The sequence below is a fragment of the Balearica regulorum genome, chromosome 1, assembly GCF_011004875.1.
Source record: "Balearica regulorum gibbericeps isolate bBalReg1 chromosome 1, bBalReg1.pri, whole genome shotgun sequence".
Taxonomy (NCBI): Eukaryota; Metazoa; Chordata; class Aves; order Gruiformes; family Gruidae; genus Balearica; species Balearica regulorum.
Genome location: NC_046184.1, coordinates 85911441 through 85930813, shown reverse-complemented (window position 1 = coordinate 85930813; position 19373 = coordinate 85911441). Strand labels below are relative to the sequence as shown.

General features: G+C 50.0%; 2 protein-coding genes and 1 non-coding gene across 4 annotated transcripts; all 3 read left to right on the top strand.

The window, feature by feature from the left end:
* The first annotated feature begins 3 nt into the window (after positions 1-3).
* C1H12orf57 (chromosome 1 C12orf57 homolog) lies at positions 4-999 on the top strand. Its single transcript, XM_075763258.1, has 3 exons — positions 4-326; positions 401-577; positions 670-999. Exons 1-3 carry the CDS (start codon positions 269-271, stop codon positions 816-818), a joined length of 384 nt encoding a protein of 127 aa, XP_075619373.1. The 5' UTR covers positions 4-268; the 3' UTR covers positions 819-999.
* LOC142600204 (U7 small nuclear RNA) lies at positions 103-162 on the top strand. The gene has a single exon (XR_012833644.1). It is a non-coding gene; the product is annotated as a U7 small nuclear RNA (small nuclear RNA).
* Positions 1000-1984: 985 nt separating the features above from the next.
* On the top strand, positions 1985-18033 carry PTPN6 (protein tyrosine phosphatase non-receptor type 6). 2 transcript variants are annotated; one of them, XM_010310444.2, is made up of 16 exons: positions 1985-2123; positions 2319-2419; positions 7634-7756; positions 8056-8250; positions 12192-12414; positions 13132-13248; positions 13412-13525; positions 13933-14029; positions 14428-14507; positions 14599-14748; positions 14866-14997; positions 15280-15434; positions 15726-15793; positions 16191-16342; positions 17092-17189; positions 17312-18033. In XM_010310444.2, the coding sequence occupies exons 2-16, from the start codon at positions 2406-2408 to the stop codon at positions 17418-17420; spliced, it is 1827 nt and encodes a 608-aa protein (XP_010308746.1). In that variant the 5' UTR covers positions 1985-2123; positions 2319-2405; the 3' UTR covers positions 17421-18033. The 2 variants fall into 2 exon arrangements, with proteins under 2 accessions (XP_010308746.1, XP_010308747.1); XM_010310445.2 differs by lacking the exons at positions 1985-2123; positions 2319-2419 and adding an exon at positions 6986-7352.
* The last annotated feature ends 1340 nt before the right edge of the window (positions 18034-19373 follow it).

Below are 19373 nucleotides of genomic sequence, written 5' to 3'. Positions count from 1 at the left end.
CACGCGGGAGGTGGCCCGCAGCGAAAGGGGACCGGAGCGGCTCTCGCCCTCACCTAGGGGCGGGTCGGCCCGGGTGGGGCCCGGCGCAGGGGACGTACACAATAGTGATTTCAGCTCTTTTAGTATTTGTCCAGCAGGTTTCCCGCCGCGCGGGAAGCCTCACCCACCGGTGAAATGGCAGGAGAGGGCGGGGCCGTGCATGCGTGTAGTCGCGGGTGGTGCTCCAGGGGCGTGAGCGGCAGGAGCTGCGGCTGGCCCGCCGGGCCCCATGGCGGCGGCCGCGCAGACCGCGCCGGCGGTGGTCTTGAGCGCGGAGCAGGCTAAGGGTGAGTGCCGGCGGCCGGTAGGAGGCTGTGGGGGCTGGCGGGCAGGCAGGTAGCTATGTGCCCGTCTTCCGCAGCGGTGCTGGCGGAGGTGATCAAGGCCTTCGGTGCGCCTGAGAACGCGCAGCGCATGGAGGAGGCTCGGGACAACGCCTGCAACGACATGGGCAAGATGCTGCAGTTCCTTCTGCCCGTGGCTACCCAGATCCAGCAGGACGTGATCAAAGCCTACGGCTTCAGTAACGATGGGGAAGGTGGGTTGTTCTTCCCCGAGCGGAGAGCTCCGGGCCGGCTGAGGGGGCGGCGGCGGCCGGCGCGTACCTCCTTCCCACCCCTTTTCTTGCAGGGGTCCTGAAGTTCGCTCGGCTGATTAAGTCCTACGAGTCGCAGGACCCAGAGATCGCCAGCATGTCGGGCAAGCTCAAGGCCATGTTCCTGCCGCCCATGACGCTGCCGCCGCACGGGGCTGGGACCGGCGGAGTGGCAACCTCCTGAGACCGTGCACCCCTCCTGCTCCACCGGATCGTGGTGCTCTGGCTGGGGCTGCCCTCCCGAGGCGTGGGTCCTGTCAGTCTCGGGAATGGAGCACTTGAACGAGGGAGACGCTGACCTGAAAGGAACGGGATGCTCTGTGTGTGCTTGTGTGTCTGCTCCTGAATAAAAAGTGTCTTGAAAATGCCCTTGTTTTATGGATGTACGTGAGCTCAGCAGTGCTCCTCAGGCACAGATGCTGCTCCCTGGTGCAGAGGCAGTTACAGCAGTGCCCACCTCATTCTTAATGAAACCTGTGCTCGTTTTTTGTGGGGCCCGGTATGTACTAAGTTCTGCAAAAGGTAATTGCTTATGCAAGCCTTGGTGTGAAGCCCTGGGACTTGATGTCAAAGTGACTTTTTTAACATTTCAGATGTGCTGAGCCCTGTCTAAGAGCAAGCATTTACAAATGTGCTATTTGAAACATACTAGGTAATGTGTTCCTACACGTAATCTAGTGCTGTTCAGCAAGTGCCATGAATGCTGCTGAGACCCGTGTCTCCAGCAGGGTGAGGGCAGCTGACTCACTCCTACTACCGGTGCCTGTGGCTGTATCATTTTCTGGTTGAATGTGCAATCAAATACATCAACCCTAGTGAAAAATGCAGCAGAGATGCAGCAGGGACTGGCACGTTGTGGGAGGCCTGGGCTTGCCCTATTTGGTTGCAGCCTGGATTAGAACGACGTAAACAACATAAAATTGTATCTTGTGTCTTTTGGTACCAAAGAGAGGCAAAACTAGTGGAGCAGCCTCACTTCAGTGGGATGTTTTGTGTTTCTCAATTGATTCAAACAAAGGGAGGTGAGATATACTTGCTTGCAGCCTCCTGCCTTGTGTGCCTGTTGCACTTGGAAGCATTGAGGTCTTTGGGGAGGGCAATGGGGGCCAGGGTGGTGGGGCTGGGGGTGAAGCAGCCAGGCCTGGGAGAGCAGGGAGCAGTGAGCCAGGTGTGAGAGAGCCGCGTCTGGTTTTGCTTTCTGTGCCTTTCGGTTACAAACCAGGCAGGAATGTAGCCAGTGAGGGCGTGAGCTTAGTGGATAGGAGGCAGGAAGAGCAGTCAGTCCCTTCCGTCTTCATCTACCTCTCCCAGCTTGGCCTTGGCCTTCCCCCACCCCTCTAATTATTCATTAACTACAGCCCAGGAAGTGCTTTGCAAATGGTGAAAATTAAGCCCTCTGCTTGAGGCCTGCCTGACCTGGAGCTACCTTCTTCTTAGTCTGCCTAGGATTAGGTGGAGTTGGGACTGTGCCTGTGTGGATCAGACACAGGTGAGTTACGGGAGGTGCCGCAGTCCCTGAGCGCTGCCAGCTGTTCCTCCAGAGCCGTGGCATTCACCGCCATGAGCATCCAGCTCTGTCAGGAAGGTGTGAGTCCACGCCTCCTCGGTCAAGGTCTTTGATCTCTCTCCCAAGTGCATCTCAAGATACTGTCTTGGTAATTCCAATATTGTTTATTTTCTTTAGTAGGACCCCCTGGTTAAGGGCTGTGGTACTTCTTCCACCTGCTGCTGTCCGTCCCCCATCAGTGGGGATCTGAGAGTCAAGATCCTAATGCCGTCCTGTGGGTGAGTGCTGTGAATGCTAGTTGGGGGAAAAAACTAAGACTTGTTGGTGACAAAAACAAAACACTGGCAGTAGGAATTGGGCACAGAAGGGAAAAAGCCCACCTCCTAATAGTTACTACAGGACAGCCAGAGGACTGGGGTTCACGGTGGTTTTAGGTTGTTATTGCCATTACCGTTGCTCCTTCTCGCTCTGATAAAGCTAGCCCGCAGCTGCAGCATCTCTGAATGTTTATGTACAGAGACAGGTCAGGTGGCCGACCTTTTAAATCCTGGTTATTTCTTGATTCCCTACAGTCTTTCTAGCCCTTTATGGAACAGCAGGACATAAAACCTCCATGGTCAGTCCAAACAGGTGCTCTGCTCTGGGGACTGCAGTGGCATGGTGAAAGAAAATGGGATTCACACTAGCATTACACTGTGGTAAGGATCTGGGCACCATGGTTGTCCAGCACTGTCCTGGGATCCTGTGGCATGACACAGAGCATCTGGCTTGGGCAAGCCACAGGAAGATGGTCCATCTGCCCAGGTGGCCTCCACTGTGCACTAACTACTGAACTATGATGCAGTTCTGTGCAAAATGGAAAACCTCCTGTCTAAAGTCATCTCAGCGCTGAGAATTAGAAGTAACAAATGCAATGCTGATTATCAAAAATGGCTCCAAATGAGATCCCCCAAATGTGAGGGAAGCCACAGAACAATAAAGTTGGTATCTGGGCAAGAGGGTAGACAGTATAACAGAAAGCAATGAGTGTGCTATTAAAGAAGGAGCCCACATCTGCTTTTGTAAAGGCAAATCCTGTCTTGTAAAACTGGAGGGTTTTGAGGGACTTGGTGAGCTTGTGGATAAGGCAGGTCTGGCTGATACAGTCTCCTTGGATTTCTAAAAAAACCATGATTTTTACAAGTTTTTCTCATCAAAGACTTTAAATAAAGATGAAGTCATAGCATAAGAAAGAAGATGATGTTTTTCTTGGATAAAGGATTAGTAGAAAATAGGAAGCAGAAGGTGAGAATAAACATCCAGTTTTTACAGCAATGGGTCAGTGATGAGATCACAGGGGCTTAACCTGAAATCTATGCTGTTCAGTACATTCCCAAATGACCTGGAAATAGAGTTTGTATGGTGAGGTGAGAAAGTTGGCTGATGGTAGAAAGTTATTCAGGATAATAGGGTGGGACCTGACTGTGAATAATTGCAGAAGGACCTTATGATAGTAAATGAGAGGCCAATAGAACAGCAGATGAAATACAAATATAGGCATATGTAAAAAAAATGTTCATGGTGAAAAATAATTCAAAACATATATAAAATAATAAACTGTGAACTAATTGTAACCTCTCTGGAGTAAGACTGCGATCATACGTAAGACCATGCAATTGTTAGCTTAATGCTTGGTTGTGGTAAACAAATAGCAGAAATCATCACTCTCTTTTTTATTTACGTATGTATGTGTATATATATATGTCCGTGTGTCACCAGCATCTTGAACATAGCAGTTCTGTACCACCCTTCACCCTTATCTCCAAAACAGTACAACAGAGTTGGAAACATCTCAGAGAGGGATAGCAAAGGTGATCAAAGGTGTAGAAAAGCTCTGTATGATAAACACCTAAGTAGGGTTGGGGTCTTCAGCCTGGCAAAGAGCTGAGGACAGACATGGACATTATGGGTCCATACCATGAGCAGCTTGGAGGGGCTGAACAGGAATCAGTCGTTGATTTTTTTTTTCCTTTCTTTACATCAACCAGATGTTAATAAATTAAGCCAGGAGCAGGTTATAAGCAAGCCAAAGGAGGGAGTGTTTCTGTAGCTGAGCGGTGGAACTCCTTGCCAAAGGATGCTAAATTTATTATGGATTTCATATTTGACTCTACGAGTAGCTGCAAATAGAGGCTCAGGGACTACAGGGGGGAAAGAAGCTCCATGCATTACCTCTTTCTTTACCTTTCCTTCTACTACCATTTTGATCTCTGGATCACCTAGTCCAACTTCCTGCTCACAGCAGACCTAACCCAAAAGCTAGATCAGGTTGCTCAGGTGAGTCCTGAACATGTCCAAGAGCAGAGATTCCCCAGCCTCTCTGGAGACCTGTGGCAATTGCTGAACTGCCCTTGGGGACAGTGCATGTACAATTTTTCCTGGTGCCTAATCAGAATTTCCCTTGCTGCAAGTTATGCCCGTTGCCTCTTGTCTTTTTGCTGTGTCCCACAAAGAAGAATGTGGCTCTAAATTCCCCAGTCCCCCTCTAGGTAGTCTCAGATAGCTGTTAAATCCCTCCTTAAGCATCTTTTCTCCAAGCTGAATAAACCCAGCTGCCTCCATGTATGCCGTGCTCCAGGCTCCTCACCACCTTAGTGGCCTTATGCTGGACTCTGTCTAGTTTCTCAGTGTCTTTTTTACAGTAGTCCAGATGTGGGGGGCTCTTAATTAGCTATTTCATTTATCTTCTCCTCCAAATTTGTTCCTGTGCTAGCTGTGGCTTGGCTCCACAAAGGACTTACAAGATGAGGTTCTACCATCTGTGTTGTACTGAAAGCCAAACAACAGTGTAAGAGTAGTCTCTTTGCTGAAATCTCTTGACCTGTTAATACTTATGAAAGTATTTTAGAGGCTCAATTATAGTCTGCTGTTGCATGCTGCAGCCATTCAGGAGACCAACCTCAAAGATATCAACAAATTGCTTCTCTACTGTGGTATTTCCCTCCCTTACCAGCAGGAGCTCCTCCTTGGTAGTTTTTAATTAGGTGGCCCAGATCAAAGACACCAAGGCAGCTGTGTGCATCCAGTCCTGTCCTGAGCTGAAAGCAACCAGAAGTATAAAGTCATTCTGTAAATTATGTGATTTGGGATTTGTATGCACGCAAATGTGGGTTACACTGCACCCCGTGGTTTGCCCTACTGGAGGATACTGTAGGTTTTAGGATTACATGGGTTTAGCACTAGCTCACCCTTTCTGTTCTGATCTGGACTCTTTGCTGCCTTGTTCCTTCCCTGTTCCCCTGTGTCCCACTGATGTTCTCTTCCTTGGACAGATTTTCTGCTCCAGCCAGTTCATAAGGTGTAGGTTTTATTTTTGTCTGATGTGGCTTCACATCAACCCTACATAAGCTAATATTCAGGAACTCTCTTTTGGGGCTTCTGCCCAGGAGTTCCAGTCATTTCTGTCCTACCACTAAATAATATTTCTTCCCTGTGCCAGTGCTAGATTGGCTCAGATTTAGGTGCAGTCTTTCAGGTGCAATTTCTACAATTTTGTGTAGAAGTTGTTCCCTTGAGCCACAGATCTCTCTGCCTTTAAAATCTCTTTTTTAAAAAAATACCAGGTTTAAGTCAGTACAGCTGGATCCCTGCAGCTCACCACATCCCAGCTTGTCATGTGTGTGAAACTAAAAGCATTTCAAAGGAAGCTGAAACCAGGACACTGTTGTAGATGCCTGAGCTGCCTTTCTAGCAATGAAGTTTAACTTCCCACTCATCTCTCCTGTACTTCCCTTTGTTGTTAGTTTCTGTCTTGGCCACGAGTTTTGTCTTGGTCATGGCTAGCACCCTCTTCAGCTTTTTGCAAGGTTTCCCAGTCTGATGGTGCGTGGGGAAGTCTGCAGCTGCTGATACTTGAAATGGGCAAGTCTCTTGCTGTTCCTGCTGCCCACACCATCATACAAGGTAGCTGAGACAGCCCCAGGGAAGAGTCGGGCTCCTTTGCCAGCTGGATTGCCCTTTTTGGTCACTGTGTAGCTCCCATTCTTTCATGAGACCTGCAGACCTTGAAACCAGTGCATGGGCTGTAGCTGGAAATGGCTAGGTAACTGGAAATGGTTAGTTTTCCTTCTTTGCATCTGGCTGCCCAGGGTGGCAGCTGTGGCCTCAGTATGCTGTGCTGGGATCTTGAAGGAACTGGGCTAAGCTCTTGTGGTGCTGTGTGGGCCCACCACAGGTAGCAGCTGTTTTCCCTGCTCTCTGTCTGCTTTTCTGGGCAGCTTCAACACCACCTCCGACCCCATCCCTTCCGAGCCACTGATGCTCATGTTGGTCACATCCCCCAGCAGGCTGTTTTCAGGAAGGCAGTGCTGGACCTCAAAGTCTGCAGCTCTGGCTTTGCACAGATTCCCCCTGTGGCTGTACAGAGCACGTAGGATATTTACCTGCCCAGAGGGTTCATCAGCGAGCTGGAGTATGAAGGTTTCAGCTGGGCAGCTGAGGGCAGCACAGCAGGGCCAAGCTGTGTGGCTGGGCGGTCGTAACCTGTAGTAGGGTGCTTCATTGCTCAATGTATGCCAGCATGTGCTGCCTGCTTCAGCCTTGCAGGTGTGTGGGTGACCCCAGGCAGCTGTGGTCCCCTTGGCACCACAAGGTGCAAGGGCTTGGGAGTGGGGAGCACTCGTGTCTCTCACTGGCCTTTTGGGGAAGAAGGGGAACAGAGGAAGTGCAGAACTGAATTTTGTGAGCACGGCCAAGACCCAAGATGCACTCGCAGAGTCAACCCTGGTGTGAAAAAAAGACAGGGACCCAAGAATAATAGGGGGGGGATGGGGAGGAAAGACACAAAAGGAGAAGCAGAAGTGTGTGCAAAGCAGCTTGGGGCTGGGGAGCTGATGGCTCAGAGCACTTCCTGTTCCTGGAGCCGCGCGTGCCCAGCTGCGCACGGGCTTGCGCCTGCCTGTGCCCAACAGCACGGTGCAGAGGGCCAGAGATCAAGGCACGTATCCAAAATCAGGTGGATGGAGAAGGTCTGGATGGACTGATGGTAGACGCCAGGAGAGATACATGGCCAGCTCCCAAGAGGTGCAGAAGCAGCTTGGTGTTGAGTGCTCCAGCACAGACCTCCGACTTCCCTTTTCTCACCAGCGCAAACTGATTTTTCCTCTGTGTTTTTTGAGTTGCTTTGGTGGTAGCCACTTGGCCTCCTCTTCTTTTGCCCTCCACGATGGTGAGGTAAGAGGGGCTGAGAAATGTGTGTGTGTGTGTGTATATAGGGAGGGGGACCAGGAAAGTAGGACAGATTAGAAGGGGGATCATCCTGGAAGCTGTAGCTCAGTGGAAACCTTTCATAGGCTGGGGGAGGTATCAGATAGGAAGGGATGCTGCTGCTGGCTGTCACCTGTATGAATATCTCTAGGAATGCTGACCGGGGACCATTCTTCACAAGTACAAGTCTCCACAATAGCACCCGTCCTTTTTTATTCACCTAGTCTTGTTTTTATCTCCTCTGCTAGGTGGTTTCACCGTGACTTGAGTGGGCTGGAAGCTGAAGCCTTACTGAAGGGACGAGGTGTCCATGGGAGCTTTCTGGCCAGACCCAGTCGGAAGAATCAGGGGGATTTTTCTCTTTCAGTTCGGTAAGTAACTTGGACCCCAACTTCTGTCTTTCCAGGGTTACATACACAGAATGCTTAGTTCCTCACATGTCCTGTGGCATCTTCTTCATCCTGTCCTTATGCCTTTGAGTTCTTTCCAAGCTGTAAAAGGACTTGAACATCTTCTAGACCCTTCCTCAAGTTGCCCCAGGAGCTTCTTTTTCCAGTCATCTCCTTTCACTGGGATGGTTTGCTCTGGTTCCATGGCAGGAGGTAATGCAGAACATTTTCTGCCTCTTTTCCGACTGCCTCACTGGACTGCTCCCTGCATCATCCCACAGGGTTGGTGACCAGGTAACCCACATCCGCATCCAGAATACTGGGGATTTCTATGACCTGTATGGAGGAGAGAAGTTTGCCACCTTGTCGGAACTGGTGGAGTACTACACACAGCAACAGGGCTCGCTGCAGGACAAAGATGGAACAATCATCGACTTGCGATACCCGCTCAACTGTTCCGACCCCACTACAGAGAGGTATGGAGAAAGCAAAGAAGCTGGTGTGTCTGCGATGAGACCCCCTCTGTATTTCATGGTCTTCTTTCTGCCCTGCCTGCATCCCCAGGGCAAACCCTGCAAAAAGTGTCTCCTGCCTCCCATACCCTCCTGTGCTTCCGCAGGGGCAGCATCCCCAGGAATACCCATCACAGCAGACCTAACAGGGCTCTATTTTTACTTCTGGTTTCCTGTTGCCTTTGCTATTTATATACTGTTCCTAAAAGCAAAGGTTGTGGTGTTAGTTATCGGTCTGCAGCGGTCCATAGAATGATATGTTATGTGGAAGCCCTCAGCCTTGCCCCAAACCTCCTTGGTTATTCTGGGCCTGGTTGACTCACGTAGCTAAGAGAAGGACCACGTTCCCCTGCTATTCCTAGCCTGCTTAGTCTCCTTCCTGTCCCCACTTTGCATATGTCTCTGACACCAAGTTCCTAAATCAAATCAGGTGGTTTTGCCCTTGCGATGTGCTTTTAGGCTCTTTGATGCAGCTCAGGGAGCAGTCACACCATGCTCTGGGGCAGACAGGTCCTCCTTGTACACCTGGAGACAGGGAGGAAGGATGCCCTGGGTAAAGCACCTGGGTGCAGCCCTGCTTACTCCGGGGTCAGGCTGCAGAGGGGCCAGTGTCTGCATGCCGGCTGTCCTTTCCACTCAAGGCCGTTGGGTTGTGGCCCTGCAGTTTCCTCCCTTCCTCCCTGCGGTTGGAAACTTCCCCCCCCCAGGGCTCTTGCGAAAGCTCCTCTCACTCTCTCCCCAAGTGATTTTCCATCACGTGGTTTTGAAGAGCTGGGCTCTACTAGGGGAAGGGAGGGGGGACGGGTCCCATTAACCTCTTCCTACCTATGGAGGGGAGGCCCAGAGACCTCTTTGATGAGCAGGAGGGGTCAACCATTCCCTGGAGGGCATCTGAGCACCTACACGTGGTAGCTGAACCCTTCTTTAGGAGGAAGATCAGAAGTCAATGACTGCTGTGCAATGTAAGTCAGCACCTATTTCTTGCAGTGTGTGAGGTGAGGATCAACAGAATTTACTTGCCAATGGTTCCTAGATGTTGTGTAGAGGAATGTGTTGGTCTGGCCAGATACAGAGGTGAATGAATGCCCTGGCTGCATCTGTGACTGGGGCATGACCTCCTAAACTCCATTTCAATTCTTGGGAACAGATAGCTCTAATGATGTGAAATTCACCACGGACACCACTACCAACCCAGGCCTCCACTGTTAGTTGCTCCAAGGCAGCAAACGGGCTCCCACAGCTCTAACCACACTGGCTCGTCTACTAAGCATCAGCCTGGCCTTGATGGCTGTGTGCGCAGTGACGTATGGAGCGTGTCTGGTGCTTGTTGCAGTACCTGCAATGAGCGAGAGCAGGGAGAGGCGTTGCAAGTCAGTCTGATGCAACAGCTACCTGCTTTTGAAATTCTGTTCGCCAGGGGAGGTGGCTGGAGGAGAAGGGCTCAAACCTCCTCCCCGACACTGAGCTGGGAAGGAGGGAAGGGGCCGGGGCAGGAGCACCAGGGATGTGGTGGCCCCTGAGCTGAGATGGGTCCAGACCCATCAGAGGCTCCACCAGCAAATGAGTACCTGGAGGACTGAGATGATTCAGAGCGTTTCCCAGTGCACCTCACAGCTCTCAACTTTCTGTAATTTGGATCTCTAGCTCCAGCTTCCAAACAAGTTTTGTGGAAGCAGGACAGAGCTGCAGTGAACATGGCCTTCTGCAACTCTACTTGGCAGCTCAGCAGTGCCCCCCCAGGACCTTCTGGTGTGGTCCAAATTGACTATGGAGCTTGGGATGGGCACAAGGAACTACAGGATCTGCACAGAGACAACCAGGGTCACATCAGGAGTTTCTGCAGGGCCAAGAGCCCTGATAATACCCAAACCACCGTCTTTAGTGCTGGAATATAAAATGGCATCACAGGTACTTGCGGGTAGATGTAACCACTCCTTGACGGCAGATCGAATTGCTAAGTCAAGGGCTTCTAGGTACGTGGCTTTGACATTGGCTTGGTCCGCAAGATAGATCAATCGTGGAACAGTATAACCCTTCAAGGTGTCTGCCTTTTGTAGCGGCTTCAATGGAGCCGTCCCAATCTGTTGTAACCATCCTTTCCCTCTTTCCATTAGTTCTGGTTTCGATATTCTGATCCATGGGTCAATGCATCATCCCAGGTATTTTTCAGAGCTGCCTGGTTCAATCATAGAGGGGAGTGCCATTAATTGTCCATGGAGGGCAGTCATTAACTGTATAAGAGTCTTTCGTGGGCTGTATATAAAAGCCATGGCACTTCTCACCCTGTGTTTTGAGGCCAGTTAAATTACAGAAGACCTCCAAAATCTCAATGTTCTTCTGCATTCCATCCCATGAGTCGCTCAGTAAAACCAAGTCATCTGCAAAAGCCATAGTTGTAATATTTCTCAAACAGTGCTGGTACCCACAACCTTCCTCTTCTAACTTGCACAGGAGGGGATCCACAGATAAATTAAATAATATCAGAGACACTGGATTGCCTTGTTCCACTCCAGTCTGGATTCCAATAGGATCTGACTGTTCATTCTTCAGGTGGATACGGCCATTGATGTTATGATGCAAATTTGTTATCAAGGCAATAATATGATTGTCCATGCCCTTTTGTTTTAGAGCCACTATGATGTGAGAGTGGCTCACGGTGTCAAAGGCTTTCACTAAATCAACAAATACAATGCCCAGGGTCTGGTGTTCCGTCTTTGCGTTTCGAATCAGAAGTTGCAATAGCTTCAGATTCTCCGCACATCCTGATGATCTTATAAACCCCCTTTGTTGTGGATTGATGGGACATGCCTTAGTTAACCTTGCTGTCAAAATTCTTGAGAACAACCTCAAAATGGTTGCTCCAATGGTGATTGGTCGCCAGTTATTGAGCCCTGCAGTAGGTGGAGAGGCCAGGGTTGTCCCATCTCCCAGCCTGCTTCTAGTGTCCATCACTTGCACTTGTGCACAGTGCACTAAGATCCCACCAGGCAGGCAGGCAGGCGCAGACACCTCCAGAAACCTTTGTGGGTGGGAAGGGGCTTGGCAGCAGCTGTGCCATTTGCACCAAGCTTGTGTCCATCTGCACCCTGGGTCCAATCCTGCAGCAAGGCAAAGAGCACCTCGGTCAAATGGGGATGCTCCTCACTTTGTGCTGAGAGGAGAGAAGGAACTGCTGATTGGATGTTTGCATTGAGGACAGGAACATGCACATAGATCAACAACAGTGATAAGCATCAGGAGCAGAATATGGGCGCCAGGTGGCTCCTGGTGTTCACTCCCATGGCTAGGCAGATTGCTGCAGTGTGATGTGCCCAGAGAATTATCCTTTGATTGAAGACGTGACTGAGTTTCAGAAAGAGGGGTCACTGGATGATTCTTTAATGGATCTGATCTCAGGACAGCCATCTGGGTGCTGCTAAATCCAATGGGAGAGTTTCTGACTCACTGGGGGTTTATTTTTGTTTCCCTGGTGTTTGAGTTTCCAAAGCACCCTGCTAGCATCCTAATAATGCTGGGAGGTGCTGAAACCCACGGACTACCCTCCCCCAACTGGTCTTCAAGCCAGCAAGCATTGCTTACCTGTGCTTCTGTGTATCACACAACCGGATCACACTTGGTGCTTTCCCACTGTGTCCTCTGCTACCAGCATTCTGCTTCCTGGGTCCCTTCTGCTTCCACCTCATCCCTTGCCCTTTCCTTTTCTTGCCAGCTCTCTACTTCTTTCTGTCTCATCTGCTTTTCCCAAGATCCTGCTCCTCCCTTGGTTTCCTTCCCTCTCTCTTTCCCTCCCCTCTGTCTTCCCCTTCCTTTCCTCCTCCCTCACCTTTCCCCAGTGTTGCTGTCCTTCACTCGTCAGCTCAAGGGCATCTCCACCTCTCTTCTGACCCTCTCTTGTTTTTTCCTAGGTGGTACCACGGGCATCTGTCAGGCTCTGCAGCTGAGTCACTTCTCCAGGCTAAAGCCACCCCTTGGACCTTTTTGGTGCGGGAGAGCTTCAGCAAACCTGGAGATTTTGTCTTGTCTGTCCTCACTGACCAGCTTAAACCTGGGTCTGATGCTCCACCAGCTGGGGCAACCAGTGGCTCTGGGGGCCGGCTCAAAGTCACGCACATCAAGATCATGTGTGAGGTGAGCAGTTGGGAGAGCAAAAGGAAAGGGGGTGGAAGAGGTCTCTGCTGATTTCTGCTGATCACATCCTCAAAAGCATGAGCCCTGTTGGCTTGATTACCACCAGCAGTATTTCTGAATTTGGATTAAGGTGCTGTCACTGTGCAGGTTCCTTATGTCCTTGCCCCAGCCTGGGTGAGCATGGGCAGTGCTGGGTGCTCAGACACGGGAGGAAGCAGGGCTAAGTGTGACCGAGAACTCCAGGGGCGTTTGTGGTGAAAGAGAAAGGAGGATTCACAATCTAATTACAAGTTCATCAGAAGAGTTAAAAGCTCTTGGAGGAAGAGGAGGGGCATCTGCAAGGCCTCCACGCTTCATGTGAAGGATGTTACCAACCTGGCTGTCACAAGTTCTCCTATTTCTTTCATATGCGATGATGCAGAGAGTGGAGGGAGATTTCAAGGACAGAAAGCAACTGCCCTTAAATGAGAGCTGAGGGCAATACCTCTTTGCTGGTCTTCCATCCATTGAGAACAGGAGTCAGTTCACCATGCTGTGAACTTAAGTGTTCTCAGGGCAAACTACCATTTGACCTCCCTGCCAGAGGAAATGCTTTTCTAGATGGCACAGGGTGGTGCCTATGGCTTTGCACCGCAGCGTTACCTTTTCCCTAAGCATTACCAGCTTTGTCTGTAGGAATGTTATGAGGGGGACGTTACACATTCTTCCTCCATTTAGAATGGACGCTACACAGTTGGAGGTGCTGAAACATTTGACAGCCTCACAGATCTGGTGGAGCACTTCAAGAAGACTGGAATTGAGGAGGTATCTGGCTCCTTTGTGTACCTGAAGCAGGTAAATCATGTTTCCTCTGTTTCTTAGGGATCCTTTGGAGGGACACGCTTGCTGTGTGTTTCTGCTTTGTGTCCCTCTCCTCCTTTTCTCCACAGCACGCAGAGGGGACTTTGCTCTCCAGCAGCGTCTCTCTCATGGCTACCCATTGTTTTCCCATCCCCAGCCCTACTACGCTACGAGGGTGAATGCTGCTGACATTGAGAATAGAGTGCAGGAACTGAACAAGACGAGTCTATCTGAGGAGACGTCCAAGGCTGGATTCTGGGAGGAATTTGATGTAAGAAACTGCTGGGGGACGTTATTTTGGCTTTTTGGGAGCTCCCTGTGCACCACCTCATTCTCAGTCCCTGATTTCTTTCTGGACACAAACTTCTCATGTGTCTTGTAAATTCTTGACAATTTATCTCTGATAGAAGCCTCTGTTTGGAACCTGTTCCTCTAAGGAGTGAATGTCATAAGTGAACCCAGTGAGGCAGAAATGTGCTTTTTCATGGTTGGGAGAATGAGTCATCAAGCCAATAAGGGCATGAAGCTTGGACTTTTCAAGTCTGGGTTTGCTTTTCACTTCTCTACTCCTCACAAGCATGTTTATGTGCCCCCAGAGCCACCACTGTTCCTCTGAGTGCCCACCTCCCCTGTCATACATTGTGACATTGCCATGACTATTCTCTCTTCTGCTCTCAGAGTTTGCAAAAACAGGAAGCCAAGCACCTGTTTGACCGTCATGAGGGCCAGAGACCTGAAAACAAGAGCAAGAACCGATACAAGAACATCTTGCCCTGTGAGTCTTTCTTCTCCACTATAAAATAACCCCCACCAAATACACAGGCAATGAAGAGCTGTCTGAGCCATCCCTGACCCAGCCCGCTCTATCCTCCAGAGCAGGTTATAAGGTGTGCGGCATTGAGCTGAGGAGAGATATCACAGCCTTTTCATGTCCTTGAAGGAAGGAGGGAGGGTTGCATCAGACTCATCAGCTTCTGATGGTCCATCAGAGGGGTAGAGAGATGGGAGGATAGGGTGAGTTGGGTCTGACCCCAGAGAAGGAGAGGTGAAAATCTGAGGCATGCTGCATGCAGAGGGTAACATGAATGAGGTGGTGTGGAGCAGCGAAGGAACTTCATGTGGCTGGGCACAGAGTATCTCATTGTTCTGTTTATTCTTTTGCTGCATCCCCAGTTGATCACTCCAGAGTCATCCTCCAAGGAAGGGACCCAAATACACCTGGATCTGACTATATCAATGCCAACTATGTGAAGGTGAGACTCTTGAAAGCTGGCTGTATGCCCAAAATGGAGGAGGGCCTGCCTGTTCCTGCAGCCTTCCTGATCTTCCCCTGTCCACACTCAGAACAACCTAATCAGCCCAGATGACCTCACCAAGACCTACATCGCTAGCCAGGGTTGCCTGGATGCCACAGTCAATGACTTCTGGCAAATGGTGTGGCAGGAGAACACGCGCGTTATTGTGATGACCACACGGGAGGTAGAAAAAGGGCGGGTAAGTCACAGTTTGTAGGTGTCTCAGAGCTGCCCTCTTTCCCTTCAACCACTACTCTGCTCTTTCTCTCTTTCCTGCCTTCTGCCTGTCCTCACCCTGCCCCCTCTGCCCACACAGAACAAATGTGTGCCTTACTGGCCAGAGGTGGGCAGCACGAAGGAATACGGTCCCTACCTTGTGGAGAACAGTGGGGAGCACGATGCATTGGAATACAAACTCCGTCACCTCTGTGTGTGTCCAAAGGATAATGTGAGTGTGCCTGGTTGAGGGCTGTCATGGAGCCCACATGTTTAATGGTCACTCTGTATCTAAGGCTGGGAACTGCTGGGTGCTGTGGTGATGCTGCTGGGTGTATCGTTCTTGGGATTGCTGTTCCCACCTCGTTTGGGCTGGAATCACACTATTGGAATCACCAAGAAGTGTGCAGGAGACAGAGATTCCCTCTGGCTTCGGACCCACCACTCCCTGGGACAGAGGCCAGGGATGGGACTGGATTGCAGTTTTACCAGCAGGGTGTTTTGTTATTATCAGGGTAAGGCTCTGCGTGAGATCTGGCACTACCAGTACCTGAGCTGGCCTGACCATGGTGTACCCAGCGAGCCAGGAGGAGTGCTCAGCTTCCTCGACCAAATAAACCAGAAGCAGGAGAGCATCCCAGATGCAGGGCCTATTCTGGTGCATTGCAGGTTGGTACAGAGGCTGGGGTTTGAAGCATTCACCATCCTTTACATAGGGTGTAAAAATCTGTCCTGCTGCACCAGCTCTTCCTTGGGACTTGACAGTGAAGCTTATGACAGCCCCTGTATTTGCTTTTTCCTCTTTGATGCCCCCAAACCAAAGTCTGCTGCCTGTTGAATCCTCGACTCTCTGTGGCATTGCCGAACAGCCGCTACAAGTGCTGCATCCTTCCCCAGAAGCAGCTGCATTTTGTTTCAGGAGCTGTATTGCTCTGACCTCTGCTTGTCCTCTCCTTGCAGTGCTGGGATTGGCCGCACTGGGACTATCATCGTCATTGATATGATAGTGGAAACAATCTCCACCAAGGGTAAGAGGACCCCAAAGCATCTTGAAGTGAATTGGCTTTCCCAGTAGGGCTTAAGTCCAGCTGCAAAGGGATGAAAACTACCAGGTATCAGTGGGGGACATCCTGCCACAGCCCTGAGAAGGTTGTGCTGCCCTTGCTATGTGGCAGCTGCTTGATCTCTGCACCGTATCCACTTTCTGTGGCTTCAGCCTTCCCTCAGCTTGGGCTCTTCCTCCAAGGCCAGACTTGGAAGGTGCTGAGCAGGAAGGAGGGATAGGAGATCCATACAGGAGTAAAAGAGTATGAAGGGACGTGGAAACTTCTTGACTGACCACCAGTGTGACTGCTTTTGGTGGAGAATTGGGGCGGGGGGATGTCAGTGAACATGTCCATAAGCTTTTCTGGTGCCCCTTGCTAGGGCTGGACTGTGACATTGACATTCAGAAGACCATCCAGATGGTGAGGGCCCAACGCTCAGGGATGGTGCAGACGGAGGCCCAGTACAAGTTCATCTACATGGCCATCTGCCAGTTCATAGAGACGACCAAGAAAAAGCTGGAAGTTATCCAGGTGAGAAAGGGGACTCTACTTTCCTGTCCTGTGAGTGTAGGCCCTGCATGGTGCAGTCTCTGAGGCCAAGTGCTCTGTTTCCCAGGCTTTAAGCTAGCACTGGGACCTACGTAGTCTATGACAGTGCACCAAGATTTGAGTCCCTATTCCTCCCTTTGAAATTCAAGGGACAATATTAGCAACTCAAGTACCAACCCCTTCTGAACTGCTTGCTAAACAGCAGTAAGATTTAATGCTGTTATTTCAACTACACTTCTATATCACGTCTCCACCAAGTGCTGTTTTGTTACAAGCTGAATCTAAGACAGGCAAGACCTGACCCTCGTCTTTCCCATCCTGGTTCTGCAGTTGCCTCCCAAGCTCTGGTGGAAAGGATTTTCTCTTACCTGCTGATAAGTGGCATCTTTTATCTCTCCTTGTAGCCTCTGGCAGCATCCACTAGCTGTCGCTACCTGTTGAATATTCTTTAGCTGACACCTGGCACTGCCAGGCATTCCAGCACCTCCAGAAATTTGTTGCCCCACTGCTCACCCCTGTACAAGGACACATTTGCATCGCTGCTGCTCACCTCTGTGACAGCAGCGGGCGGCGTGCACTGAGCCTGAGGACCTTCCACAATCCACCAAGATCCACTGAGATCCTAGCATGAAGCATGGTTAAACAGCCAGAACTCTTCATGATGCCTCACATGCTTCACCCAGACCACAGTCTTCTCAGCTCGGGTTTTTTTTTTTTTCCCTCTCCTGTAGTCTCAGAAGGGCAAACCAAACGAGTCAGAGTATGGGAACATTGCCTATCCCCCTGCAGCGAGGAATGTGCATGCCAAGGCTTCAAGAAAATCCTCCAAGTAAGAGCTCACCTAAACCAGAGGCCCAGCTATGCCTGCCCCTGGCAATAGTCTCCCTGCTTGGCTTGGCTGGCTTTTTCTTCTTGCTCACTTTTCCCCCTTGTTTTTTTCTGGTCTTACAGGCAGAAAGAGGAGTCAACGATTTATGAGAACTTGGGGAAAAAGGAGGAGAAGGTGCGGAAACAGCGCTCCTCAGAGAAGAAGCTGAAAGGCTCACTGAAGAAAAAATAAGCATATATTGCAGGTAGCCCCACAGGGGTTTTGAACCTGGGGTGCAGAACTGGAGCTCACGTCCAGGCTGGCCTGTCCCACATTCCTTGCTTTTGGACTGGAGCTAGGCTTTCCCCTTCTCTTCTGCACCACCTTTCAGTGCCCTGAACCAGGCTGCCAGTCCCTTGCCTGTGCAGGTCAGCAAAGTCTCCTGCTGCCCCTTCATCATTCATTAACAGGGGGAAAAAAAAAAATAATCACACCCCTTCTTTCCCTTGCTCTCCAAGCACTGTGGCCCAAACTCATGTCTGCTGTGTCAGCTCCAGCTGACTTCTTGAGAAGGAGCTAAGGAAGTCTTTACAGGAGCTACTTTTCTGCCCACTGCTGTGAGTTAGAGGTGAGCCTGTTAGTGTTCCCTGAAGCCTCATCTTTTAAAGTCTGGAGGTTTTGGCCTGTTTCAGCTCAGCTCCTCTGCAATTCAACAGGAAACTTCCTCTTGCCTTTTAACACCAACCCTCTGCCCTACAATCCCTTTTCTACTTGATCCATTGATTGGATGCTGTAAATATACCAGAATTTGATGTGATGGCCATGTTTTCTCCTTTGTTTGTAAATAAACATGTATTTGTTTGAATGCTGAGTCCCAAATTTTTTTCCCGTAATTTCTCTTTGGGTATATCTGTACTTCTAGCTTCACTTGCAGCTCTGCAAAGACTTACAAGAATGGCTCTAGCTTAGTTTTCATCACTTTCTACAGCCTTCAGACTCCTGAACAGAAGCTGTGACCAATTACAGTGGCTCCTTGCTGTGAGACTTGAGTGTTGGTAGTCGTCAGGTAAGTGAGCACAGAAAGTTAGCTGTGACAAACTCAGATGCAGGCTTTTGCACTCAAATTTTGGTATTTGGAAAAAATCATCCTCATACCTCCAAATCATTAGTCATTTTGGTATCTGTCTCATCTGTCTTTGGTGGTATCAAACCTGAGCTGGAGGGTAAATCATAAGCGCCACTTCAGCAAACAGTGTAGTGCCTGACTGCTCCTTCCTGAGTACCGCTTGGTAGAAATGAAGCTTCATCTTTATGAAGAAGGTAGACCAGAGCATGGCCACATTGTGGCTTCACAGATACTAGTCAGTTACCTAGAAGGAGGGGCTAAAGGAGCTGGATGATTTAGTCTGATAAACAGGAGGCTGAAGGTTAAGCTATCTATCTCATCTACAATGACACAGAGGTGTGATATGACGATGGTGGTGGCAGATAACCATAGGCAATGGTCCCAAATTGCAGCTTGGGAGGTTCAGGTTGAACACTACAACTGGTTTTATCAGACAGCATTCAAACAGAGGGGGAACTCTGTCCTTGCAGGTTTTCAGTAGTCCAGTGGACAAAGCCACAGCTGATCTGATCTAGTGCTGTTAATAGTGACACTTGCAGCAGCAGCCTGGACTAAAGACCTCCAGAGGTGCCTTCCCACCACTATTTATATCATTCCGTGAGGGCCAGAGAGCATTCCTTAGCACTGGAGCCTATCCTTGGTGGTGTTAGAATGGAACTCAGCATGGTTTTTAAAGTCTTGCCAGTTAAAACTGCACCCAGGAACCATTGGGGAGAACGCTGAGAGAGTTTGGATAAAGCCACAGCTAAAGAGTGCAGACCTGAACCTTTCTGTGGCAGTTGGCCTAGATCACAGAGAATGTGCTGGGGGAATCCTTAATTTACAGGTACTGCTTAGGCTGTAGGCATTTGATGCTCAAAGAAAAAGATGTCTCAGGTGTGCAGGACTAGGACCTGGTTACAGCTGATGGCAGGAAGAGCTCAGTCCCACTTCGGGAAAAGTCTGAGCTAGGTCACAAAGTGACTTTCATCTGGTCTGAGCCATGTCTAGGCCCTGTGTGGGAAGATAATGGCACTGAGGGACCTGCACCCTCACTCACCATCAGCTGTCTGACACAGGACCACACTGCGCACTTTAAA